The sequence below is a fragment of the Mus caroli genome, chromosome 7 (assembly GCF_900094665.2).
Source record: "Mus caroli chromosome 7, CAROLI_EIJ_v1.1, whole genome shotgun sequence".
Lineage (NCBI taxonomy): Eukaryota > Metazoa > Chordata > Mammalia > Rodentia > Muridae > Mus > Mus caroli.
Genome location: NC_034576.1, coordinates 134,424,686 through 134,451,415, shown reverse-complemented (window position 1 = coordinate 134,451,415; position 26,730 = coordinate 134,424,686). Strand labels below are relative to the sequence as shown.

General features: G+C 49.6%; 1 protein-coding gene across 4 annotated transcripts in view; it reads left to right on the top strand.

Moving 5' to 3' along the window:
- Positions 1-26,362, top strand: part of Chst15 (carbohydrate sulfotransferase 15) — an 83,745-nt gene extending 57,383 nt beyond the window's left edge. For 3 of the 4 annotated variants that reach the window (XM_029479407.1, XM_029479409.1, XM_029479410.1), the window contains exons 6-8: positions 14,640-14,796; positions 20,679-20,826; positions 23,726-23,923. In XM_029479407.1, coding sequence (XP_029335267.1) covers positions 14,640-14,796; positions 20,679-20,826; positions 23,726-23,916 — 496 coding nt within the window. In that variant the 3' untranslated portion in view covers positions 23,917-23,923. Of the gene's footprint in view, positions 1-14,639; positions 14,797-20,678; positions 20,827-23,725 lie in introns of all 4 variants that reach the window. The other variant, XM_021167476.2, reaches the window with a different exon arrangement.
- The last annotated feature ends 368 nt before the right edge of the window (positions 26,363-26,730 follow it).

Sequence of the window (26,730 nt, the reverse complement as noted above, 5' to 3'; positions counted from 1 at the left end):
TTTAAGAAAAATAATAAACAGGAATAGCTTGTGACGTTCCCTCTGCTTATTACATAAATGTTATTCTTAGGGCAATCCTCCCTGCATTTAAACAAATTGTGGTCTACTCTCTCAGCAGTTTTGACTGTGGTCTGTGGGTGTTAGCCTCTGGGGGGAATCTAGCCAAGTGATGAAGGATACAAGTGCTGTTAGGTTTGGGGGGATATCCTTAGTGTCAGGGGTGTGGGGAATCTCTGTGTGCTCTGACTCCCAGAATTCCTTGTTTCTTTACTTGGTGGCTCTTCTTCAGCTCTGAACATGTACCCCTGTTTCCCTAGAAACCAAACAGGGGGTAGGTGACTGGCAGGCTGCTCTGCGGCTGATGAGGTCGGGGCTTACCCAGGTCTGAGTGGGGCAGGGCTGGTGCAGTTAAACAGACAGTACCAGGATGGTGAGGTCAGGTGTGCAGTAAACTTCCAGGACATTTATGTCACTTAGTCTGCTGTGCCCTCCACATACTGTCACACTAGGAGTGAGGGGGGTTCTCCATTCAAGATGGCCAGTCTAGGTCAGAAAAGCTCAGGTTCCTATCTGTCTTGTCCACACCTTGTTCCCATTTATTCTCCCAAGCCATACAAACTAATGTAATTATTTTAAACTCTGTCACTCACAGACAATGCCTATAGTTTTTTGATCCTTATTTTCCATTTTCCTATGGGTTGAATTATGACCCCTGCCCCAAGTAAGATATGCTGAAATCCTGGTTCCTGTTAGCTTTATCTGGAATTTAGGACTTCACAGATGAATTGGGGGATTTCGTGTGTGAAGGGATTGAAGGATGTGGTCTCAAGCCAAGGGATGCCAAGGACGGGCGCATTTATTAAAATCTCGGAGAGAGGCATGGAACCTCAGAAGAAGCCAGCCCTGGTAACACCTACATTTCACAAATCTAGCTTCCTGAGTGATCGATGAAGAGCTTCTTGTCATGTGATAGTACTGTGTAGCACTTTGTTACCACAGCCCTAGGAAATGCCCATTTGATTTCTTCCTCAGATGGCATGGCTTCCTGGGCCCCACTTTAACAATTGCTGTGCTTATTGTAAAGGTATTGTATTGTAAAGGTATTGTACAGGGAAGTATAGCATCAGAAGCTATAAGGGAAGTAAGTGGCCCATGTATGATCTCCCGTGCACGGAATGATTAGTTATGTGTTCTGTGTATCCTTCCAGGCTTCTTTCCTATCAGATGCGTGCATGTGCCATGCGTTGCATCCTTGAGTACATACGGTCTTGTAAGTGTGCAGTCTAGCTTCTCTCATGGCTGCCCAAGAGCATATGCTGGCCGTTCCCATTTGCTGAGCTGAGTATCCAAATCCTCACGAGGCTCCAGAAGGGCTCCAGCTCTTCTCTGGAAGATTACTGGACAGAGGACCATCTCTCTGGGGCAGTCTCCTGGGTCCATACCAAGGGGCAACCTATTCATGTTGTTCCCCAGGCAGCCATGTCTACTTTCTCTTCTAGGCAGGAAGTTGACCCTCTTTTCATGGAGTGGGCTGGGTTTTTCTGGCCCAGAACAGCTGGGCTGGGGTACATTCCTGTGGACAGGATTGCGTAACTCTGCAAAAGACAAGCTTGAGGAGACTGACCCTCACCACCCGCTGAGGTATTTTGACAGCTGCTTCTCCTCCATCCCCCATGCCACCTCAGCCCAAGTTTCCTGGTAAAACATTCTCTCTGATCACTACACTCCTCCCGGCTGTTCTTCCCGCTGCTTAGTTCTGAGCAGGGTCAGATAGTGCCCAGTTTCAAAGCCTGAGAACCGAGGCTTTGGCAAGCACTCTGGAAAATGAGGACTGAGCTGTCTGACTGGCTTCTGTGTGCACGGGCCCCAGTACCTGTCTACTGGAACTCCCAGGCTAGCTGGAGAGACAGATGTGTGGCCACTGTTTGTCACAGTCCTACAGCTAAAGGGGAGAGAGAAGGGAGAAAGCTTGCAAGCGCCAAGGACCCCTCAATTGGCGGAGCTGTTCCTGGGCTGGGTTTTGAAGGATGAGTAAGAGTTTGCCATACAGGTAAGGATGGAAGGTAATCCAAAGAGAAAACCACCCTGAGGAGAGGAGACGTCACATTTAGAGACGTATGTCTTCTTGCTGGAGATTGAGCCCTATAGTATCCTTTCCTGGTATTGTACCTCCAGCTCTGAGGACAGAAGTGCCAGGAAATTGAGCCCTGGAACATCAGGACAGCCATGCTAGCGAGGCTCAGACTTGTGGCCGGAAGTAGCACCTGGTGTACCTGCCTTCCTGGCTGGTGGTGGAACTGGCCTGCTCTGTGTTTCCTTCTTGCTTGTTTTTGTTTTTGTTTTTGTTTTTGTTTTTTTTTGGTTAAGGAACAAATGACCTCTGCCAGAAACTGAAGGTGAAAACTTTCATCCTTTCTTGTCCTCAGCTTAGCACAAATATGTCATCAGTGAAAACACTCATGAGCCCTGGCTGCATGTTAGGTGCTCTGCTGGGTGCTTAGCTGTTGAGTGGCAAGCTACAATAGTGGTCCAGGGGTGCAGGTATCGACTGTGTCGTGACCATGACTGTGACCGATGTGATAATTCTGGAGCATGGTGTGTGTGTGGGGGGGGAGGGGAGGTGGCAGGATGCCTAATAAGTTAGGTAGGTGACATGCAGTGTTAGGTAGCTAGCAATGTGACAAGCTGCTCCAAGGTGTCACAACTCTTACTGCCTACTTACCATCTCAGAGTTTCTGGGGATTCCTCTGGGGATCACTGGCTTCATCACTGAGTTTTCACCTTCACGGTTAAGGTGTCTGTTAATGTTGGGGTCTCATCCAAAGGCTTGGGAGGGAGGCAGATTAGGTCCCACACTCACATGGTTGTGGCAGAGCTGGGTTTCCGCAGGGCTGTTGGAGCACAGGCTTCTGCTCTTTTCTTTTTCTTTTCTGACTCAGCTGGAGGTGTCCCTCAATCCCTGGGCAGTAGGCTTTTCCAGAATGGCTAATGATGTCATCAAAGCAGCAAGGGATAAGTTGGCTAGCTGATCATTGGTGACCAATTGTGATCAATCGCCAGTGTGCCATTCCAATACTGTTGCCATATTTTGTGTGCCACAGACACATGCCCTGGTCTAGCCTCTCTCCTGGGTGCTTATTTCCCACCTGGTGCTTGGAAACCTGGTACCCGCCCCGTAGCCCAGAGAAGAGTAACTTCAACTTGATGTCAGCTCCAGCGCCTGTGGGAGGCTGTCACATGCGTGCTGTGAGTTAGTGAGGGCCGCAGCTCTTTGCTGCTTCTTAAACATTACCAAACATATGCAACAGTGGGAAGTTCGACTTTTGAAACCCATAGCTCATGGCCTATCTGGAGTGGCCAGCTCAGCTCCTTTCCTATCTCAGCCAGAAAGAATGATAAATAGTGTGTGTTTAGGCTACTCTTGGAGAAACAAACACTAGAGCCCATGTCCCCATTAGTGAAACTGGCTCCTGGGCCTTTGGCCTACTTTAGCTGTTCCCTGGCTTTGCCTTCTGCACGTGGGAGATTCCCTGGGCTGATCCATGCCAGCTGGATTGGTCCAAATGGTTCGTTTAGTTCTACAAGTCAGCTGAGGTGGAGGAGGGACCGACCGTTTGTAGTTTCTGATTTTCGGTTAGCCTTTGTCTCTGTTAACTGATTGAAGGTAGAGGGGTTGGGCTGTGCTGGGGTTGGAGAAGGTTAATCCAAATGACTTTTAAGTTCCCAGAGAAAGACAGAAGCAGTAAATCCAACCCCCACCCTGGGGGAAGATAGAGGAATAATGAAGAAGTCTTGGGGTGGGGGGAGGTTCGAATGGCAGAGGCTTGCCATGAATTCATGGTCTAAGTCTCTCTGTAAGAGACTGCAGCAATTTAGAGCTAATGGTTTCCTAGGCTAAATTGTCCACTTAATTAAAAAGAAGCCACCAACAGACAAGCAGAAATTCCTTCACTTAATTCTTCTCCGGAATGGCCCACTCTTCTCTCTCTCGTTTGTGAGCAAAGATTGCTTCCTCATGCAGGGCCGCCGCTCCCCCAGTCTATATGAGGCATGGCTCATAAGGAAGATGTCGACTCCTGTACCCCTGTCACATCCTTCTTCTGTTCAAGGGACGTTAGGAGAGGGGCCATGTACCATCTGTTAAGGCTTTTATATGTCTACAGTTTTGTTTTTAATTCTGTGTTGTCATAGCACGATGCTCAGAACTGACCATCCAGGAAAGATTGCTTTCCATATTTCATGATGATGGGTCTACAGGGAAGCAGGGCTCTACTCAATTAAGTAGTCTTCCATTTTGACCCCTAATCCCTTGGGCCTTGAAGCCTGGAGAAATGTGTTCTTCATCTGCTTATATAAACTGACTTTTTAGTGACTGTCTGGACTGGGTAAGTAATTAATCTACATATGGACTAGGAAGGGAAGGAGGCGTTGGATGAACGAAGTGTGCCCATTCCTTTGTAATTGTCCATGCTCACTGGGAGCACACAGTAACAGTGAGGCCAAGCATTTGAATAGAGATGTAGACTTGATTGAGTCCCCGTAGTCTGCAGAATATGTGGAGGCATGCAGGCAGGGAGCAGCTTCTACCACTGAGTGTGTATATAGATGTGCAAGTATATGATAGGGACCACTCCTGGATACCCAAACAACTTGCCTCCAGATCCTGCCAGTCAAGGCTTTGCCACCTGAGGCCAGAAACTTAAGCTATCTGTGTCTTATTTCCTCATCAGTGAAATGGGGGAGTGGTCTGTTATTGAATTAAATGCGTATGCATAACATTCACTCACCAAATGTGATTGTGCACTCTCGATGCACTGAAGGCACTGGGTGCCTATGATGCTAAGCTATGTTGAGCTATGATCTGCTTTGTTGAGTCCATGGCTAGTGGAGGTGTGAGCACAGGCTTCAGCAAGGTTGGGGCCCCTGCTCACTCTCCTGAGTGCTGTGCCGTGCCCCGCTCAGATCTTGCCTCACTGGAGCTTTGTCAGTGGGTGAGAGGGGGAGTCTGACACACACACACATGAGGTGGAAGGTTCTCCCACCTTATGTTCCTTACCTCTCCGTGATGAGTAAGTAGCTATCACACCTGAGTCTCACAGAGCCAAGGATTTGTCTCCTGTGGTGGCTCCATCCTAGCATGAGCACTGAAGGCTGCTATTGTATGAAATTGGATTCAGCAAACCACTCTGTGAGGAGCGTGAAGACAGGACAGGGGGAGCAAGGGTGGTTCCCTGATGCATCCCACAGAGGCATCAGCTGACTCCATGGTCTTTTTTTGGGGGGATGCTATGATCATCCTTCATCATTGTTTCTGGTTGGGGAAGTTCTCATCCATTAGCCATTGAATGTGAATTCTTTGTGGATGAGGTGAGTCTTTCAGGTGAAGTGTGTGTGTGTGTGTGTGTGTGTGTGTGTGTGTTTAGGTAGGGGCTGTTCTGGTAAGAAAGGAGGAGAGATTTCTGGTTTTGCAAACTTTGTGTGAGCAATAAAGATGAGGAGATGAGGGACTAAGCCTAGACCAGCCTTGTTCCCTTGTTTAGCATCCAAGAGAGCAATGTCTGAACTAGGGAAGGGGCTGGCCCAGGGAAGCCTCCTAGTGACTGTAGCTGCAGATCTTTGACCTGAGGTAGGGACCACTTGCTGCTAAAACCTTCCTCCCATCCAGGTTTCTCCTGGCCTGGGAGCACTGGCTTCAGACCACTGAGCAGAGAAGGGCCATTTGCAGCAGCCATACCACACACCAGCCCATGTCTTTGTTGGGATGCTATGTGAAGACTATCTGGGGGTGACCACCAGATGAGGGGCTATAACTTGTGATTGGAAGATAGACTTTGGGACTTGTATCCTTCAGCTTTCAAACTTTATTTTGAAGGTACATTTACCAGGCCATTGGCCATCCTGCTTATTCTCACAGAGACTGTTTGCAAAAGGCAATTCAGTGGGGACAGTGGAGGAAGCACCGTGGAACAAGAAAAATGTTTCTCTACCTGCTGAGATGGGGATTGGGGTGGGGGGGGGCTGTCCTGATGGGCTGGCATCTGGGAGTGGACTCTGGGTAGCTTAGGGGACTGCACAGATTTGTCACACATGATTCCGGGGCTATGTTGTAGGAAAGGTCAGTGCATGTCAACCATTGGCCAGCTCTGGTATGGTAGCCACTCATTCAAAATGAGGGCCCCACACCCCAGACCTAGGCTGTCTTGGAGCCTCCTGATTTTGATAGGAAGGGACATGTCAGAAGTCACTCAGTTCAACTCACAGACACACACTAAATCACAGTCTTCTATGTCAGGCTCAAATGCCAAAGTACACAGTTCTGTGGCTTCCTGGGAGGGAATGAATGTTCCTTTCAGCGGCTGCTCCATGCCTGACTTCTCTATGCCTGACACCTATACAGTATCTCTGTCTGCCCTCAGGGTCACAAGTGGGTTAGTAGTGAGAGGCCTTGTGTAAGTCCTAGGTCACAGGGATGCCAGGAGTTCTTGTAATGTCACCCATTCCATGAACTCTGGTGTGATGGACACACTGGAAGATGCACAGGTAGACACAAAACTCACCTCTGCTCAAGAAACCTCTGACCCGATGGCGGGTGGGAAAAGGAAAGCCCTCTTCAGTGTCCCAGCTTATGAGGAGCCTTGTGTCACTTAGATATGGTACATCTCTTAACTGGATAACATGTGCCTTCTTGGTGTCACCTGTCTGGCCTAAAGTAACCCTAGACATTTCTCCAACCCGGCCCCGGCCTGGCCTGTCTCATCGTAGCTCTTGATGAGATGGTCATGGTTTGTAATTCTAGAAGACAGAAGAGCTTCTTTTAAGCTCCATATAATGGCCAGGGTATTTTTTCCCTTGTAGGAAAGATATCTATAATGATTATTGATGAACCATATCAGAGTCTGGGATTGATTGTGATTAGAATATGGATGCTGGCAAATGGGGACTGAGGCCAGCTGCTCTGGCATCCATCTCCAAGTCCCATTAACTATGACCGTTACGTGACTATGACATGGGGAGATGGGGTGAAGAGGTATTTGGAAGATACAAGTGTGTCTGCCTCTCAGGGGTTCTTGGGTGAGGAAATGCAGCCATTGACGTGAGAGGGTGTCAGGTTGGTGGGGGGGAGTGTGTGGAGGTGGTTGTGGAGCTGAGAGAGGAAACAGCGTTCTGGGGGAAGCCAGCTCACGGGGAGGCAGTACACCCAATGGTCCTGATACTAGTGTTAGCCATGGACCCTTTCCCAAAATGTATCTCTGAGAAGTCAGGCACAGAGCAGCCACTGGAAGGTGCATTCATGCCCTCCCAGGGAAGCCACCAAACATTGTACTTCTGCATTTGAGCCTGACGTTGAAGGCTGTGATTTGGTGTGTGTGTGTGCCCGTGAGCTGGATGGAGTGATGTCTGACGTGACCCTTCGTGTTAAAATCAGTTGCTGCTCACTGGGTATCGAGCATGTTCTGGAGTCAGATCGTGTTGCTGGTTGTGCAGTGTTATATTGACTCGTCCGCTGAGTCCTATAGTGCGTGGTTGTATCTGCCTATAAAAGGGGTAGGAGCAAAAACACTATGAAAAGAGAAAGCTGCTGCAGAGGGAGGTTTCACCACACTAGTGACCTGGAGCCTGCGTCTGCAGAGTACCCATATGGAGAGGAGGGTGATAAAGAGACTGGTTGTCATTAGGAACAAACAGTACTGACGGCTATGGAGCGATGCAAGCACCATTAGCCTGTCCGAGTGATAAGTGACCACAGCATGTGCCCATGTACGCTGGGCTCCAGAATGCCCATTTATTGCTGTTGTCATTTTTGTAGATGAGCATGGTGGCACGCCATGACACTCTGGCTTTTTTTGTGACCATGGGCAGCGCCATTCCTCCTGTCATCGTGTCTGTAGCTTGGTCACCTGTTGTAATATTATACCAGTCTCCTGTGACTTATTAAGCAGTTTTAGTCTACTGTGACTTCGGAAGCAGTTCTAGAACAAAATTGACTCTTTGTTTTTTTAAATCATCAGGTACCTAAGGTGATAGAGACATTAAACAGTCTCCTCAAACCATTGACTCCAATGGCTGGTGCCCACCTTGGTTAGCCACTGGCTTGTCACCTACCCTGAGTCAGGAGAGGCTGTAGGGCCTGTGGGCTTGGGGGCTGGGCAGACCTTGGTTTGTTTCTGTGATGTGTGACTTGGAGTGAGCCCCTGAACCTGTCTTAACTCGAGTTGCCTGTGATAGGGTTGTGGATCTCCTGGAGTGGTTGTGGGGACAGAATGAGAACCTGTGAGCTATACCTAGCATGGACCAAGTCCCTTGTGAATAGTGGCAGGCTCGAAATGGAGAAGATTTCTGGGGCTAGCCTAATTTGGCCTTTTCAAAGACCAGGGATCAACAATTGCTTTACTCCACCTCCCCTGCCCACCCCCACTGCCCCAACTGTGAAGTCTATAAAACAGAGTAAGAAAGCCAACCAAATGCTCAGACACTGAGCCACACCCCAGCCCCAGATCCTATTTAACTGCCATCAGTATGCTGACCACCAATTTTGTTAACTTAGAACAGAGCCCCTTAACTGAGCAGCAATGGCATTGAGCTACCCACCCAGGTATTATGTGATACGGTGTTGTCTGTCTCTGTGGGACTATGTGGTAATGTTAAGAGGAGCCCTCTTTTGCCCACAGACACACCTTCTACCACCTCTCCTGGGGTTCCTCCACAGCACTGACAAGGCATGGCTGGCCTTCACACATGCCCACGGTTACAGCTCTGCACCAGCAGGCATCTAAAATAACCACAGCACAGAAGGCCTGGAGTGTTCTTGGGCTTATATTTGGAATTGCCGTTGGAAACAGTCTTGGCCAAATGTAACACCCATCTGTTCAGAGTGGTTTGAGACTGAGAGATGAGGTGGATGGCAGGAGGGGGTTGGGCGGCCCTGATACAGAGGGCCGGAGGCTTTCAGACACCCTGCCCCGCTTGCTACTGCAAACCCCTCATCCCTTCCAGTCTAGGCTGCTGGAGCCTCTGCCTGGAGCCTCTGCCCTCCTGGAGAAAATTCCCCTCTTCTGAAGCATTGGCTTCCCACTCGTGGGTCTGTCCTTCAGCGGTTCAGAAGACCAGCCATTCTCCTGAGTCTTTATTTCCCCGAGGATACCGGTCCTTGCCCTTGTACCAACTGGCACCCGGCACTGACAGCTTTAGGTGTCTCTTTAGCTGTCAGATTGTCTGTCACTTTCCTGTACCCTCCCCAGATTTTTGCTGCTGTTTTTGTAAGTGCACCCTCAGGTGGCATCGGTGTCCCTACAGTCCCGTGATGATTCATACCACTCTGTCTTCTACGTCACCACAGTGCTATTGATGTTAAAGCCATAACTCTGAGTGTTTAGGTCTGTGTCCTTCCATTGTATGTTGCTACACTCCTGTGCCTGCTAGATACCCATTCTTGATTTGCTGTCATTCTCTGAGGGGCTCCAATCATCCAAGCAGCTTGTCACTCACCCATGGTCATCAGCCTTGCTGATGCTTTGTCCTTGTTCCTTGGAGGACTCAGCTCCTGCTGTGACCCCACCTCCTTGTTTCCTTATGGAAATATGACCTCATGTCCTTTCTGTACACTTGGGACTGATGTTCAGGGTCTCTGGAGGAGAGTGGTACTGAATCAGACGGCCTCTTCATCTTGCTTGGGTTAGGGACTGCGTGGTTCTTCTAGGGCTGCTCCAGTAAATCATCCCACACTCAGTGGCTTAAAGCAACAGACATTATTTTCTATCCTGGTATGGAGATTGGAAGTCAGAAATCAGGATGTCACAGGTTTACATCCATTTTGCTGGGTCTGAATCTGTCTGGCCCAGGCTTACAGCTTCTGGTGGCTTTTGGTGCTCTTTGGTGTTCTATAATTGGCTACCAGAGTCCAATCTCTGCCCCATAAGTCTCCTTTCACTTTGCCATGAAAGTTGCCTCCACTAGCTTAAAAGGCTAAAAGATAGTATAGATGAGTTTGCCTCTGGGTACCTTACCCATACCTTACCTAGGTGGAGTGTAGGTAGGATGGAACATTGAACACATCCAGTGTTTCCCCAGTGTCTTAGTCTGGGTTTTACTGCTGTGAAGAGACACCTTGACCAAGGCAACTCTTATAAGGACACTTAATTGGGGCTGGCTTATAGGTTTAGAGGTTCAGTCCATTATCATCAAGATGGGAGCATGGCAGCATCCAGACAGGCATAGTGCAGGCAGAGCTGAGAGCTTTACACCTTCATCTGAAGGCTGCTAGCAGAACACTCACTTCCAGGCAGCTAGGATGAGGGTCTTAAAGCCCACACCCACAGTGACACACCTACTCCAACAAGACTACACCTCCAAATAGTGCTACTTTCTGGGATAAGCATATCCAAACCCTAAAACCCAGGGATTACTTCCCCATCTCTGAAGAACTTCATGGACTCAGCAGGCATTTAACAACAAACAAAAAACAAACAAACACAAACAAACAAGAATTGAGACAGGCTTTAATTACTCTTGTTTTATTTATGAATCAAATGCCTCTAAGAATGGTTATTACCATAGGGGGATAAATGTCAGAAGAGAACTTTGGGCCAATGACCGGGTTTTTCTGAGGGAGTTTTTGCGGTAATTCTGTGGGCATCCTGAGTGAGGGTCCGGCTTGGGTGGATTAATGCGGGGCTGGCTGAGAGTCAGAACAGCTGCAGCTGTCATTGCCTCTGGCACAGTCTCTTGGGGTGAGCAAAACTATTGATTGCTGGAGATGCTAGGATACGCATGAAGCAGGAGGGGTACCCCATCATATGCATGAAGCAGGAGGGGTATCCCATCATACAGATTTCCAAGTGTTTCCCTCAGTCTCAGCTCGTGTGACTGGCCTATGTGCCGAGGTCCATGCAAATGTGATTACTAGCTGTGACTGATTGCCTTGCAGGACACGTTCTCATTCAAGTATAATAGTTCAACTGATACTGGGGCCATGAGCATTGGTTTAGTTTGGGTGGATGTATGAACTCTGGGGATCATTCTGCTCATGGCTCATGAAAGCATGGAGCGTTGGGAAGCAAGTTGTTTAGAGAGTCATGGTGGTTTGTTTGTTTGTTTGTTCTTTTTATTTTTTCTTAATTGGCATTGTGGTTGTGTATGTATGCGTGCACACTCACATGCCAACATGTGCGTGTGAAAGTCGTAGGATAACTTTCCAGAGTTGGTTTTCTCCTTCTACCATGTGGGTCCTGTGGGGGTCCCCACAATCTCTTAAGTCTAGCAGTGGAATGATCCGAGAAGAGGCAAGAATGAAGCGCAGTTCAGTCTGACTCTAGTTAGCCATCACTGATTCAAACTTATGGAGTCTGACATCAGATGGTATAGTTTGGCCATATTTAAGCACAGCACAATTTTGGGGGAGGGCGAAGTTCCTGATGACAATTAACTCAGTCCCCTGTGCACACAAAGCTTAAGATGTAGGTACACTGAAACTTTTTACAAAGTACATATGGCTTCCTCCTGAAAGATGGGTGCTGTTGACTTAGAAACAATGCTCGAGATAAGGGTGGGAGAAGAATGCTCGAGGTAAACAGATTATCTGTGGGGGTCAGGGTTGGCCTGGCCCTGAGATAACAGAGAGGTTACTTAGACCATTGTAGATTACAAGTGCCATCACTCATAAGAATGGGTTTTACGAACTAAGAAACAATGTTCAAGATTTGGTGGGAAAGGTTCTCAGATAAACAAATACAATATGGCGGGGGATTCCGGTAAAACCTGGTCGTGCAGATAGAAAAGGACCGCCATGCTGTAAGCTACAGCCTTTCCAAGCAGTGGGTGGAAGACAGGTAAACATTTCCCTTATCTGAAGAGACAAGCCTGCTTAACTTTCCTGGCTTCTCCAGTGCTTATCTGTGTACCCAAGGACCCTTGACCCACGACACGGGTCCCAGGGATTGATCTCAGATTGACAGGCTAGGTGACAGGTCACTTTTATCTATCGAGCCATTTTGCTGGCCCAAGGCAAGGTCTTTTGAAAAGCTGGTCTGGCCAGGCTGAAGTGAGCAAAGCACTCTCTCAAGCTGTGTCTGATTTTAGGCAACCTCTGAGTAACCCCAAACACCCTAAGACATCCTAAAAGAATACTCGGGGATCCCTATGAGATGTCACCTGGCGTGCTATGGTGTCATCCAGGCTGAGAACAGCAAAAGTGCTCTACAGCAGGCCTGGCAGGGGCCATGGCCTCTGCAGCAGGCCTGTAGCTCAGTGGACGTGGAGACATGGGGTGATGCTTAGTGAAGATACCCTTCTCCTAGATACACAGGATGAGGAGACTCACGGAAAAGAGAGGTGTCAAGCTGGAGATGCAGGGGACTAGAGAGCACACAACTGGGGGGAGAGGGCAGCATGCCATAGGGCCGCAGTCACTAAATGGCAGCCCAGCATCACTCTTGGTAGGAGGTGACAGCTAGGGTTTCATGAAGGGAGTCCTACGGAGCCGGGGGAGCCCCTATGGGCAGGTGTTTGGAGGAGGAGTGGGGAGAGAAACATCTGGACAAACAAAGTGATGAAAGGGGGTAATTCTTACTCCCTCTGCACGCAGAAAGGGGGTGGGAAACACGTCCCGGGAGTTCTCAAAGTGAAGAAATTATCCCAACATCTGCTGAAACATTCAGACAGACTTCATTTCCGGCTGTTGTCAGGGGTGTAGGGCTGCCACGATGGGGCTCTGCTGCAGAGGAGAGCGGCTGAGCTCAGCTTAGAACCCAGCAGAAGTGGGGATTTATAAGCAAGAAGCAGGGCTGGAAGCAGAAAGTTACCAAGGAACATCGAGAGTAAGAGGGAGCCTGGCTAAAGTGCTGCACCAGGACTCCTCCCTCAGCAGGCTAACTACACATCCGCTGGGTTAGGAGGCTCACTGTCAGAGGACCAGGTCAAGCGGTGGTCAAGGTTTGGGAATAGGAGTGCGTTATAGCCAAACCAGCTTAGTAATGTCTACAACCAAAACTTCAACTGTTTTATTTAGTTGAACGAGCTAATTGCCTCTTACGAATTTTCCCTCCCCTACTTCCCCTGCTGGCCCTTTCTCCCCTCTTCTTGTCTTCTCTCCTCTCCTGCCTGTCCTAGGGGTCTAGATATGTAGTGAAAGCTGACCTTGAACTCACTATGTGGTTCAGGTTGTCTTTGAACTCAAGAACTTTCTTCCTCAGCACCCCTGAGTGCTGGGATCACAGGCCCTCACCATTCATAAATTTTCCTTTAACAGCAAGATTCATGCGAACACGGCACATTGCAAACATAAAGATGGACCAGTAACTGTCAAGGGAGACTGGCAACTCCTGTGGAAAATGTGGTTACATGCAAACACACATATATGTGGTGTTTGCTTGGACTTGCAAACATACCCGTCTGCAGGGGTTTCCATGCCTATGTGTGAGACTTTTATTCTGTAGCCCAAATTGTCCTGATAAGTTGCTACCTATCCCTCCAGACCTGGAACTTCAGTGATCCCCTACCTCCACTTCCTAACTGGGGAGGATTAGAGGTATGAGCCACCATGCACAATTTTAAATGTAACTTTAGACGTTCAGGATATCAATGGGAAAAGTCAGGAATTTCACATGGGGTTGTAACCTTGTGTGGATGGCAGGTGCCCTGGGTTCCCCTTAAAAGAAGGGGATGGGACAGTACTGAGTGTTTCCTGGCTTCTCTTTGCTGTGGAGTGACTTTTGAAGCCTGGCTGCAAGGACAGTCTCTTTCTGAGGTAACTAGAAGGAATTTTAAACAGCAAGGTACAATGGCTCAGTGAGTAGAGATACCTTCTGCCAGGGCTAGCAGCCAGAGCTCAGCCTCTTCGCATACATGGTGGATGGAGAGAACCACGGCTTGTCCTCTGACCTCTACATGTGTGCTGTGACTTGCTCTGCCACCCCCACTCCCCAAAAATAACTGCGGGGTTTTGTTTTTTGTTTCTTAAAGCAGATATAGGCAAGGTGACCTAGCAACAAGCCGGAGCACGAGTTTCGTTTGTGGAACCTGTGTAAAGGTGAATGAGAGAGCTGATTGCACAGAGCTGTCCTCTGGTCTCCACACCTGTGCAATGGCCTTTGCATGGCCTCCCCACACCCTGCTAATAAATAAAATAAATTTAACAAAAGAAAGAGACAGAAATCACCAACTAAAAATAAAACACAGTATTGGTCAGTGTTTGGGGGCAGTGTAGATGTATCTGAGCGCGAAGGGTGGGTGGTATGTTACAGGTGGGAGCAAGAACAGAAGAGGGGGGCTGGTGAGATGGCTCAGTGGGTAAGAGCACCCGACTGCTCTTCCGAAGGTCCGGAGTTCAAATCCCAGCAACCACATGGTGGCTCACAACCATCTGTAACAAGATCTGACTCCCTCTTCTGGTGTGTCTGAAGACAGCTACAGTGAACTTACATATAATCAATAAATAAATCTTTAAAAGAAAAAAGAATGGAAGAGGGTAGGGGGCTCATTTGAAAGAAAGGGAGGACAATTGTTGTATTTTAATAAATCAAACCAGCTAATGTAATGGCTAGCCGATTTTTGTTGTCGCCCACGTGGTGTGGTTTCACACCCTCGGATGGTAAGATTTTATTTATTTATTTATTTATTTATTTATTTATTTATTTTATTCGCAGGTTATACTCAGACTATCTCTACTTCGCAAGTTCCAATAAATCTGCAGATGACTTCCACGAGAAAGTGACGGAGGCTCTGCAGCTGTTTGAAAATTGCATGCTGGATTATTCACTGCGCGCCTGCGTCTACAACAACACCCTGAACAATGCCATGCCCGTGCGTATTCACCAGGGCAGCCCATACAAAGCAGGCCCACTCTGGTGCTATTGTGTGCAGCGGGGCATTGTGAAGAGGGTTTTAGTGCAGAGATGGGAGGGAGGTGGGGGGGATGGGGACGGAATGTTTGAATGTGCAAAGGACACCCAGCCAGCTGCCTCTGAGCAGTGGCTAATGTGGAAGAAAAATGCTCCCGACTGAGAGAGGCACAGCAGCAGCTGGGGCCTTCGAGCCTGCTGTCTCTGTCCCTCCTTCCTTGCCTGTCACCCAGAAACTTTGCCTCTCTGAAATTCAATTGCTTTATTCTAGGCTGGTATAGGGACTGGAGACTGGGAGTCATTTACATGTGCCATACTGACAAACTATGGTGCTGTGCCCTGGCACACGTAGGCAGAGCCCACCGAGGGGTGAAAGTGCTCAAACCTGATAGGAAAATGATGGACTCTGCCAGCGTTGGCTGCCCAGCAGCCTAAGGCTGTGCCTTGATGTGGGCCCCACTATTGCTGGAGCTTGCTGACACAGGCGGGGCTACCAAGGCTCTGTCAGGTTGCCTTTTGTAGCCAGCTACCCAGTAATGGGGGGAATCCAAGACTCAAGTCTAGGCTTTGAAACCCCAGCTTTCTTCAGGGCTCTGGTGTGTCTCCAGAAGTTTCTTCTTTAGGGTTTCCAAGCAGCAGGCTCTGGAGGGTGGGGGAAGGCAGGTGGTCGGTTTTGAGAATTCAGATGTGCTTGAGTGCAGCCTGCCTCAGGGTTGCTTCCACCCTGGTCCTTTTGGAATTTCCTGGGTTTGATGATGCTGTGGAACTCTGCAACGATGCCTGCAACATAGGTGGGATAACAGGGGTGGAGGGAGGGGAGCAGGAACAGGCCAGATGAAGAGTGAGGGGTGATGCGCTCGGCTAAGCTAACATGGTTCCTTAGAAGAGGCAGGAACAGTCACTCAAGCAGCTACCACCCAGTTCTCTCTTTGGGAGATCTTCTGAGAATTCAGAGAGGGAGGGGCAGATGGAGGCTCATACCAGCCTAAGTTGGCTGGATGTCTTGGGTAGAGAGAGGCAGGGCTTTGAAGTCCTGACACAGGCATAGTTGGATTTCATGGCTGGGAACCAGGGCCTCTCCCGCCCTGCAAAGGATCAGCATCTGATATAAGCAGCTGTGGATGTGGTGGTATTTTCATCCCACCCCGAGGTATGCCCTAGGAAATGCAGAGCCAAGCTACATGCATTCTGGCTGCCTCTAAATAGGCTTCGTAGAGACCGGATATCCTCAGCTACATCGATATCCTCAGCTACATCCTCCCACAGAGAAGAGGGGGCATGCCTAGTGTGTTTCCTCTCTTTGCTGTCTTCAGGCCAACTGAGCATGGAAACACCATCGTGACTGGACAGGAAGTTCATGGGTTGCCGTGTGAGTCTCTCCACCTCTGGGGGTGATAGATACCTTCTTATTTAATCTTTGTCAAGTCCATTGGTGAGAGATAGGAAGTATCTCACTTCAGTTTGTTGCTCACTGGGTACTCTCCTACACTTTAGTTCCTCACTGACCTCTGAAGCTGTTCCCATTTTACAGATGGGGCCACTGAGGCTCACTGAAGGTGTACTCCATTTGCAGCTAACAACAGTTTGGATAGCCTTTGAAATCTGTCTTCCTTTTCTTGCTCTTAAAAATGGTTCTGAGATAGCAGGAGGCATCCACTTCAAATTTCATTTATGACAGGCTTTAGCATGACGACACCATAGCTTAGCACTGCTTGTTTAAGGAGAGCTCCAGGGCCGTGGCAGTGACGGGTGACTCTGCAGGGCATGGGGGGGTGGGGGAGGAGGGGCGGGCAGTTAAGGATGGTGAGCACATTGTTTTGGGAGATGGTTTCTCCCCTCTGGAATGGGGAGAAAGTTCCCTTCTAGCTGCTGATGCATCCCATCTACAGCGTGGGGCATGTGGTTAGTCTCCTGAGTCCCGGCACGGCAGGTGTGCCGTTGCAGCTAGTCCTGCATAGCCTATATTAAGGCCTTCATATGGCTCCTCCCTTCCCTACAGTCTTTCCTGCCCCATTACTGTGTCATGGCAACTCTCTCCTCATTTAGGTCCTCAGGTGGCTGTGGCCTTTGAGCAGGACTCATAGAGAGAGGTCCCTGAGAGCTGATCAGAAATGCAAGGTTCCTCTTAGATGTCGTATATGGAGGGTTCGGCTGTGGACATTCATCTAAGCCTTGAGGTCGAGAGTGCAGATGGGAAGACTTGGTTGCCTAACGGGCCTTTTGCGCATGTGTGTGTGCTCCGGCATGGGAACCACGTGCTTTAAAAGCCCTGGCTGCCTAACAGACCTTCTGCGCATGTGCGTGTGCTCTGGTATGGGAACCACGGGCTCCGGGGTCTTCTCCATGCCTCTTTCACAATATGCTTCCCCTGCCAGTCCAAGGGCTTCTTGTCTTTCAGATTTTTCTTTACTTTGATCCACTTTCTCCCCCACCCCCACCCCCGCCCCCGCCCTCACGCCATGGCAAGGGTCACAGTTGGTGATGACAGGTGTCTGTCCCCTTATCAGTTTAGAGGTATCTCTGAGCAGTCAGAGCCATGCCTGTTAAGTGGCCTCACATCTCCACTGCCTAGTGTGGTGCCTGATACACTGTGTGAACTCACAGTATTTGTTGAATGGATGAAGAAATGAATGTCTGAGTGGGGAGTTGGGAAACAGAAGGGAGGGTAGGTGGGGAGTGCCGATTGAAATTAGGGGAACAAGGAAGATTAGGGTGGTACCTGTCTGGGGCAGAGTTGGGTCTGTGACCAGGTTTAGCTCAAAACTGAATACCCTCAGGTGCTTTCTGGACCCCTCCTAGGTGCCTCCTGGGATTCCCATGCAATGGTCCCCAGTGGTCTTTAGACTCCTCAAGGCCCTTATGACCCTGTGCCTCCCTAAGGTGTTCTCTGGGCTTCCCATCAGGTGCTCCCTACCCCCCCCAGGCACCTTATGGAACCCATAGGGTGCTCCCTCTTTGCCAGAGCTTCTCTGTGGTAGAACAAGTGTCACATCCACGAGGGACTGACCTGACTTGGCTTTGTCAGGAGTTAGCTGCTGAGTCCAGGCAGACAGCCCTGCCCTCCTGTTCTTGGATCTTTGTCAGCGAGTCATCAAGCATCCACAAGCTCAAAGGCTCCCCTTGACTTGACCTTGGTACTTCCCTTGACCTTGGTGCTCCCCTTGACCTTGGTGCTCCCCTTGACCTTGGTGCTCCCCTTGGCCTTATTGCTCCCCTTGACCTTGGTGCTCCCCTTGACCTTGGTGCCCCCCCCCCCGTTGGCCTTGGTGCTCCCCTTGACCTTGGTACTCCCCCCCCCGTGGCCTTGGTGCTCCCATTGGCCTTGGTGCTCCCCTTGGCCTTGGTGCCCCCCCCCGTTGGCCTTGGTGCTCCCATTGGCCTTGGTGCTCCCCTTGGCCTTATTGCTCCCCTTGACCTTGGTGCTCCCCTTGACCTTGGTACTCCCCACCCCCATTGGCCTTGGTGCTCCCATTGACCTTGGTGCTCCCCTTGACCTTGGTGCCCCCCCCATTGGCCTTGGTGCTCCCATTGGCCTTGGTGCTCCCCTTGGCCTTGGTGGTTTCAGATTTTATATGGATTGGGCCCTAAATAGCTTCTCTACACTGGTTCTGTTTTGATTCTTGTTCTATTTTGGTTCCCTCCTTATGGACAGGTGTGGGGGAAATGAGACTTTGTCTGCTTCCCAGTCACAGAGGTGGCCTTGCATGCATGGATGGTGTTCCTGAGGGGCCCAGAGCGCTCCCTGGCTGAGGGAAAGGGTTCTAGAGCAAGTGGGTTGGAAGTACACTCACTTTTTAGAGCTAGTGCATATGTAGGAGTTCCATGTCCTCCCTCCTTGGACCATATCTGCCTGTGAGGAAGGCCCTGTACAGTCAGGACTCTACAGGTCTTTGAGGGCAGTGGTGGACTTTCACCAAGATGGTTGTAGAGGCTGTTCTGTCACTGGGGCAGATACAGGGACAGGATGCCCCTCCTCTAAAACACCAGTGTCCTGTCCCTGCCAGTTACTTCCTTTCCTACTGGAAAGATGTCAAGTTATAAAAAGTAATTTCTCTGGAAGAGATGAGGCCAAGCTGGCTGTAAGCCAACTGGGAAGAGATGGCAAAAAGCCTGTGAGTCCCTGCCCTAGCATGGTGTTCGCGCGTCTACTCGAGGCTGGAGGCTGCCTGTGTATGTGTTGCTGGGGCTGAGGCATGCTCGGCTCTTTCAGTCCTGATGAGCTATTTGCTCTGATTGTTCTCCTTCCCTTGCAGCTTCCTGCAGTTAGGGAAAAAAAAAAAAAAAAAAAAAAAAAAAAAAACGGTGCAAGGGAAAAAGAGTAGTTGGAGATGAACCCAGTAAGCACCTTCGTGCACTTGGTCAGATGTTTCCTCGGTGTGCTGTCAACACTGAGTTCAGCAGTTCCGCCAAGAGCCACCGTGAATGCTGACACAAGGCTTTGCCCCTGGTGACTTGATGGCTCTGCCCCCCAGGAATTGCAAAATCAAGTTTGACAGGGTGAATGGTGAAGGGTGAAGAGTGTTTGCCTCGAAAACAGGAAGGCCTGGAGGAGGAGCCTAGAACTGGGAGGAGCCTATGGAAGAAGAATGAACTGGGAGGAGCTAGGAGGAGGAGGAGCCTAGAACCGAGAGGAGCTATGGAGGAAGAATGAACTGGGAGCTGAAAGCAGCTTCCAAATGGAGAGTCTCAGGGCCTGAGCCAGGGCCAGCCTAGGCCTGCTCACAGCTTTACAAAGCATATGACCATGACGGAGGGAGGACAGAGGGTAGAAGTGATTGATTGAAGATCCATCCAGGAGCCTGAGGGTGTTTAGCAGGTGCTGTTAGGAGTAGACAAAGAGAGGGGGTGTGAGTAGGGAGGTGGCTGGGGTGAGTCGCTCTCCCTTCTGAAATCAGCTATGAGTTCTTGGGTGAAGTCACCAACCATCTTCAAGTTTGGTTTTAGAGCAGGGTTCACAGGACATACCACAGGCTACTGTGACCCTGGCCACAACTCATGGCATGGCAGGGATTCAGAGTCACGTCAGCGAGGGAACGTGAATGGCAGAGCCTCTAGTGCTCTTCTCCCTTCAGAGTCAGCATCTCCTCGCCAGGATAGATGCATGATCACATGACCACAACGAGGAACCTTGTCACCCCAAGCTGCGGTGTCCGGAATTCTTACTGGGGCTCCATCACATACAGAGATCTATCTGAAGTCATTGTATTAGCTTGACATAAAATTCTCCTGTTGAACAATGCAAGCCAGGGAGGGCCTTCAGTAGTCCCCTCTGAGGGCAGAGGGCAGACGCCAGACCCATCTTTGAGTGGGTCAATTCTTTACTCTTAGCTTGCAGTTTGGCATGAGAGAAGGAACCAGGTAAGGATTCCAGATATGAGTCTGAGGGAAGGAGGAAGGCTTTCCTATGCGTTGGTTTTACCCCCCAACCCATGCTTACATTCGGGGTACATCACACACTTCCATGGTCATGGTGGTCCCCATGTATTACAGTGTCTAGGTTGCCTTTAGGTGTCTGGTTTTGACTTTTCACAGCCTCTTTGACAGCAGAGAGACAGCCACCCACTTATGCAAAGACCGTGTATGCCCTTGAGAGCCTTCCTGTGCTTCTCACTTGTGAGGAGAGGCTGGAGCCACCTGTGTGAAGACTAATGCAACCCTAAGAGTGGAGAGTCTTTGCACATGTGGCACAGAGTGCCTTGTGTTAAGATTTGATGTAGGAAGGTAATTGATGGCTAAGGTGACTCTGTGTTAGTTTACGAGGAGTTGGTCTATCATGCTTTGGGAAAGCACCTCCCAGGGCTGGGGAAGGCTTTCCTGCAGTAACACCCTCTTCCTCCTTCCTAGGTGAGGCTCCAGGTTGGCCTGTACGCTGTGTACCTCCTGGATTGGCTCACTGTCTTCAGGAAGGAGCAGTTCCTCATTCTACGGCTGGAAGACCACGCATCCAATGTCAAGGATACCATGCACAAGGTCTTCCAGTTTCTAAACCTGGGTATGTATCATGCTTCAGGCAGGGGGTCCGGGGGGCTCAGCACAAACTTCAGGGATATGGGCTTTCACACACACACACACACACACACACACACACACACACACACACTCACACACGAGCGAGCAAGCACACATGTACATGTGTACAAGTAAGATGCCAACATCGGTATCTTCCTCTGATGTCTCACTGAACCCAGCTTGCAGTCTTGGTTAGACTGACTAGTAGCCAGGTAGTGCGAGGGTCTGCGTATCTCTTCCTTCCCAGTGTAGGGGTTATAGGCACATGCTGCCACACCCAGCTTTTTAGGGGCATGCTGCAGATGTAAACTCAGGTCCTCATGCTTGCAGAACAAGCACTTATGAGCACTTCACCCTCTGAGGGAGATGCTCCCCTGCCCCATGGCATGTGGGCTCCTTAGGAGGGCTTTAGGTTAAAGGTAAAATAGGAAGAGATGAGCTGTGTGAGGCCAAGGGACTCCTGAAGAGGTGCCAGCTCAGTTCCTGCTCACTTAGTAACTACTGATTGGACCATGGTGCATGGGACGGTGGGCAAGCTTGGGGGAGGAGGCGCTCCTTTGAGATCTTTCAAATTGGCTGAAGGAAGCCCAGTCTATCTCAGGAGGTGACTGTATCCCAAAGGGGAAGGTAGGTACTGTCCCAGTGGGCCTATAATGATGGAGGACCCACACTGCTGAGGGGCCAGAGAGGTATCAATGAAGGAGAAGAGGAGATGGATTGAATTCTGAAGCCACTCAAGTAGGTGGCTAGGACATGGAATGTGGAGGTCTGACTATTGCAGTGCTTCTCAACCTTCCTAAAGCTATGACCTTTTAATACAGTTCCTCGTGTTGTGGTGACCCCAACCATAAATTATTTTTGTTGCTACCTCATTACTGCAGTTTTGCTACTGCTAGGAATTGCAATGTAAATACTTTTGGAGATAGATGCTTGCCAGGGGGGATCACGGCCCACAGGTTGAGAATGGCTGGGGTATTGCATCGTGGCTGGTGTTGCTTGGGAGTCTCTGGAGTCAGAGGCTCATGGCCTGCCTTCAGCTTGAGGATACCAGGTCTCAGGTTGCTCTAACTGACCATGCAGAGGCACATACAGAAGTGAGGTATGCTGCCTGGGTGTGGCTAAGTCACCCAAGGACAACTGTGGAGGCTCTAAATGTCAGGCCAGGCCATTCTTCTTCATGGGACATTTCCTATAGTTCTGTTTAACGACCTGGCTTAGGAGTTTTGTTAAGTGAGTATTTCTTGAAATATATCTGGGCCACCAATGGAATTCAGAACTCTTAGCCAGTGAATTGACTTTCTTTTTCCTTTCCTTTCCTTTCCTTTCCTTTCCTTTCCTTTCCTTTCCTTTCCTTTCCTTTCCTTTCCTTTCCTTTCCTTTCCTTTCCTTCTTTNCCTCCCTCCCTCCCTCCCTCCCTCTCTCTCTTTCTTCTCTCTCTCTCTCTCTCTCTCTCTCTGAAAGCTGGTGGTGGGGCTTGAATATAGACACTCTATTTTTCATTTAAGAGTTAGACCTATTTTGTCTTTCATTTGACAGTGGAAAGGTTTTACTGATGTGAAGAGACACCATGACCAGGGCAACTTTTATAAAGACAACATTTAATTGGGGCTGCTTACAGGTTCAGAGGTTCAGCCCATTATCATCAAGGTGGGAGCATGGCAGCATCCAGGCAGACATGGTGCAGGAACTGAGAGTTCTACATCTTCATCTGAAGGTGGCTAGTGAAAGACTGACTTCCAGACAGCTAGGGTGAGGGTCTTAAGCCCATGCCCACAGTGACACACCTACTCCAACAAGGCCACACTTCCAAATAGTGCCACTCTCTGAGCCAAGCATATACAAACCATCACAGCCACCTAGAGATATCTTGCGTTAATGTGGTTGTCTTCTGTTCCTAAGAGGGACAGGACTGTAAGGCTAGTGTTCTGTCTTGTATAACCCTTGACACTGGGCCATGGGAATGATTTTGGTTGGTTCCTATGGGCTTGGAGGTTCAGAAGAGTGAGAAGCTGGTGGTCTAGTGACCAGAGGTTGAGCGTGTGAGCAGCTGGTGACCCAGACATTTGGGATGGGGTGGTAGAGCATTATTTGCAGCAGCAGCTGGCCTGCCCTGGGGCATCTCCCCATAATACAACTGTTACAGGTACAGGGGCCCCCATTCCTCCTGCTCTTCTGATACTTCACAGCAAGAAAGAGGAGACCCAATCCCTTTTGTATCACACAGGAACCCAGACCGGAAATGATGGTGGCAGAGTTCCAGGAAACAGAAGTCCCTGTACGTAGTTACTTAGGACAAGCGATGGGCCTTGAAGGCAGCCCACGGAGTAGGTGGAAATGAACTCTCAGGTGGCCCAAAGGTGAAAGGACCCCATCTCACTACCAGCAGGGCGCCCCTGATGGCTGGCATGAGCCTGAGCTTTAGAATTACTTTGCAGTGTCCAGTGGTTCCCCCTTCCTTGGTTTCTCCAAATGAATCCAACCGTATCTTTTTTTTTATTTTTAAAAAGATTTATATGTTTTATTTTATGTTTATGTTTGTTCTGTTTGCATGTATGTATATATGTGTAGATAGAGATAGATATAGATGATATAGATATAGATCATGTTTGTACCTGGAGCCCTCAGAGGTCAGAAGACGGTATCAGATCCCCCTCAAAGTGGAGTTATGGATGATTGTGAGCCCCTTGTAGGTGCTAGGAATAGAAGCTAGGTCCTCTGCAAGAACAAGCGCTATTAACCACTAAGCCATCTTTCCAGTTTAACCACATCTTCTTAAAGGAAAGCCTTGGCTGAGCATGAGGGTCACCTAGGATTCATATGAAGTCCCCTTCATTTCAAGTGACACCTCCAGCCTTACAGGACCGTTTTCCTTCTCACTCTAGGGCCTCTCAGTGAGAAGCAGGAAGCTCTGATGACCAAGAGCCCTGCATCCAACACACGGCGTCCTGAGGATCGTAGTCTGGGACCCATGTGGCCGATCACCCAGAAGATCCTGCATGAATTCTATGGGCCTTTCAACACAAGGCTGGCACAGGTCTTGGATGACGAAGCATTTGCCTGGAAGACAACGTGAGAGCTGAGTCCCTTCTGCAGAAGCTGGGCCCACTGACTCTGTCATTGCCATGACTTTAAAAGTCTCCAGGCAGAGAACTGTCACCCACAGTGTGGAGAAAACCTCTGGAGCCCCACCCAATCCTCTTCTCACGTCCAAGGCACCTGTTGTGGGAACTATTTTTAAAACTTTCCTTGCCATGTTCAGCAGCTCTGCTCTTGATTGCTAGGCTTGTTCACCTGAAGCCTTGGAAACGACACTGGGGGTAGACTTCTGTCTGTTCCCAAGAGTGCCTTGGATCTCAGGAGGGCAATGGATCTCTGGCGCCCAGTGGGTAGGAAGAGGAGGCTACGGGAGGCCATAGACCAGCCTTGCCTTCCTTCCTCCAGGAGAGTTTGTCTGGGTGTAGGGTTGGACAGCTCTGGGATCCGATTGAGGCCATGTTCAGGGGCTGCCCCTCACGTGTTATATCCCAGCAGGCCTTGCATAAATCGATAACCCCATGTGGGCAGAGATCAGAGCTGCTTGGAGAGTGGAGGCTCTTTTGTTTTTGTTCGTATTCCCAAGTCAGCCCTTCAGTGACACCAGAAATGAGCCCTGTTCCCTTTTGCTGTGCTCAGAAGAAACTCAGAAGTCAGCTTTTGGCAGCAGGCTCGACTCTCTGACCTATTCTGCCCATACACTTTGTTTATGCCCAGCATAGAGAAGGAGCGTTTTAAAACAAACCGCTTCTCGAATTTGACTGGCCCTGCCTCTCTTCTCTGCTCCTTTGGATGTTTTCCTGAAGGAATTCAGTTTATATTTGGAACGGGAAGTTTTGCTGTTAATGCCAGAACAGAACAACCTCAAGGCATCGAACAGTGGAAAAGGAGGGAAGTGAAGCCCTCCCCATGCTTTAGTTTTTGGTTCTGGCTGGTTACAGGCTCCCTCTGTCTTCCTGTTGGAGGAATCTTTATCCACATTCTCTGTCATGTGCAGCCAAAGTTCTGTAACTCACTAAGGGTGAGTCTCAAGACACCCTTAGAATGTCCTCAGAAACACATCTCACAAACTAAGCTCGGGCCACATGTGGTGTCACTGGGAGATAGCTTTGATTTTTATGAACCTTTCCAGGCCTGCTAGCAGCTTGGTTTGCAAAGGATGTGCTGAAAGTCTTGTCATTTTTAAAATAAAGACCCCAGGGAATATCAGAGAGAACAGCTTAAACCCACTTGGCACACAGGACAAGGTGGGGATGTCACAAAGCTTTTCATTGGAGCGTTGCCAAGGGATGCTGCCTGTGAAGCTGTGTTCTCAGGTCAGGATCCTGTCTACCAGCGTCAGAAAGTGTACACACTACATGCCTGACTGTCACTTGGACGTGTGAGAAAAGCTGGGCTTTGGCAGCAGGAGGCTATGCAGTTGCTCGGCTGTGTGAGTCCTGCTGCGGTCCACACTTGTTGGAGATGGGACTCTCAGCTCATTGGAAGGTTCTGGGAGAGCTCTGGGCATCAGCATGGACTGGGCTCGTTCTGCTACTGAAGGGACTGTGTGTCTTGTGGCCTGTGTTCCAGGACAATTCCCCCTTCTCTCATGGTGGCCACTTGGCTTGGCAGCCAGTGGGAAAATCTAGCCTGAGTACAAGGATGCTTTGGGAAGAGATGAGAGAGAGAGAGAGAGAGAGAGAGAGAGAGAGAGAGAGAGGGAGGGAGAGGTGCAAGCCTGTGAGAAAGAGCACGAGAGAGTATTTATTTGGAATACCATGTGTGCGTGCGTGCGTGCGTGCGTGCGTGCGTGTGTGTGTGTGTGTGTGTGTGTGTGCGTGCACGCTCACACACTCGCGCTTATACTGAGCAGGGCCCTCTCAGCTGTCTTGCTGATGGGACTTCTCCTCCATTAGAGACATGATGCCTTTATGAATTAATTTGTCCACCCCTTCGCCTGTCATTTCCAGGACATATCTTCCCGCCCCACACCAACCACGACTCTAAGAGATTTTTCTGACGCACTCCTATGCATGTGAATAACATGTCGCGTGATTCTACTTCTTACAGAAGTATTGCCAAAGGTATTATTTCCAATATTATTTGGTTCATTGCTGATCTTTTTTATACGTGCAGCCCCTCCCTTTCCACCATGTGTGGCCATCTGGACCCAGTCTTCTCTCTATTGCTCCCTCCCCGGGGGTCACCAGCACTGCCTTTGCTTTTGCTCGGTTGGAGCCCCCTCTTGTTGAGAGCACAGGCAGTGTTTTGGGTGATGGTTCTCGAGCCTGTCACCCCAAACCAAAGCGAAACACAGACCTGGTACCGAAGACACTTCGTATTCCCAAAGCCGTGTGCCAGGGTGTATGACACCTTCCCTCCCTTGTTGTGTAAGGTATGATATGCGAGTCACATTTATTCTGTACTTTTACTCATATTTAAAATAATTAAAGATGGACCCACACAACTGGTGCCTGCCAAGAGTGAGTCCTCCTTTACAAGCTTGCTGGCCAGTTGTTTCCATGCTGTTCTGTGCGCTTGAGTGAGTCCCGGGTGGGAAGGTCAGCACTTCCCCTGCCTTACTGACAGTCCCAGAGCAGACACAGGGCCATACTCATTCCCTGGGGAATTCCTGTGGAGGCCTGCTGTGGTTGGGAGTCAGGGTGGGAGGTTCCATCCAGCATCAAGTGCCCTTCACGTGGTCGTCAGACAGGAATCTAAGACTGAGGTGACTATTGGCTTTCAGAATTTGAGTTTGAGATCCTTGGTGCATCTTGAGTGAGTCTCATCAAGGTAGGCAGGGTCCCGCTAGCACTCAAGAAATATGGGCAAGCTTGGAGAAGGAGAGAGTGTACCATTCAGCGTTGGTCAC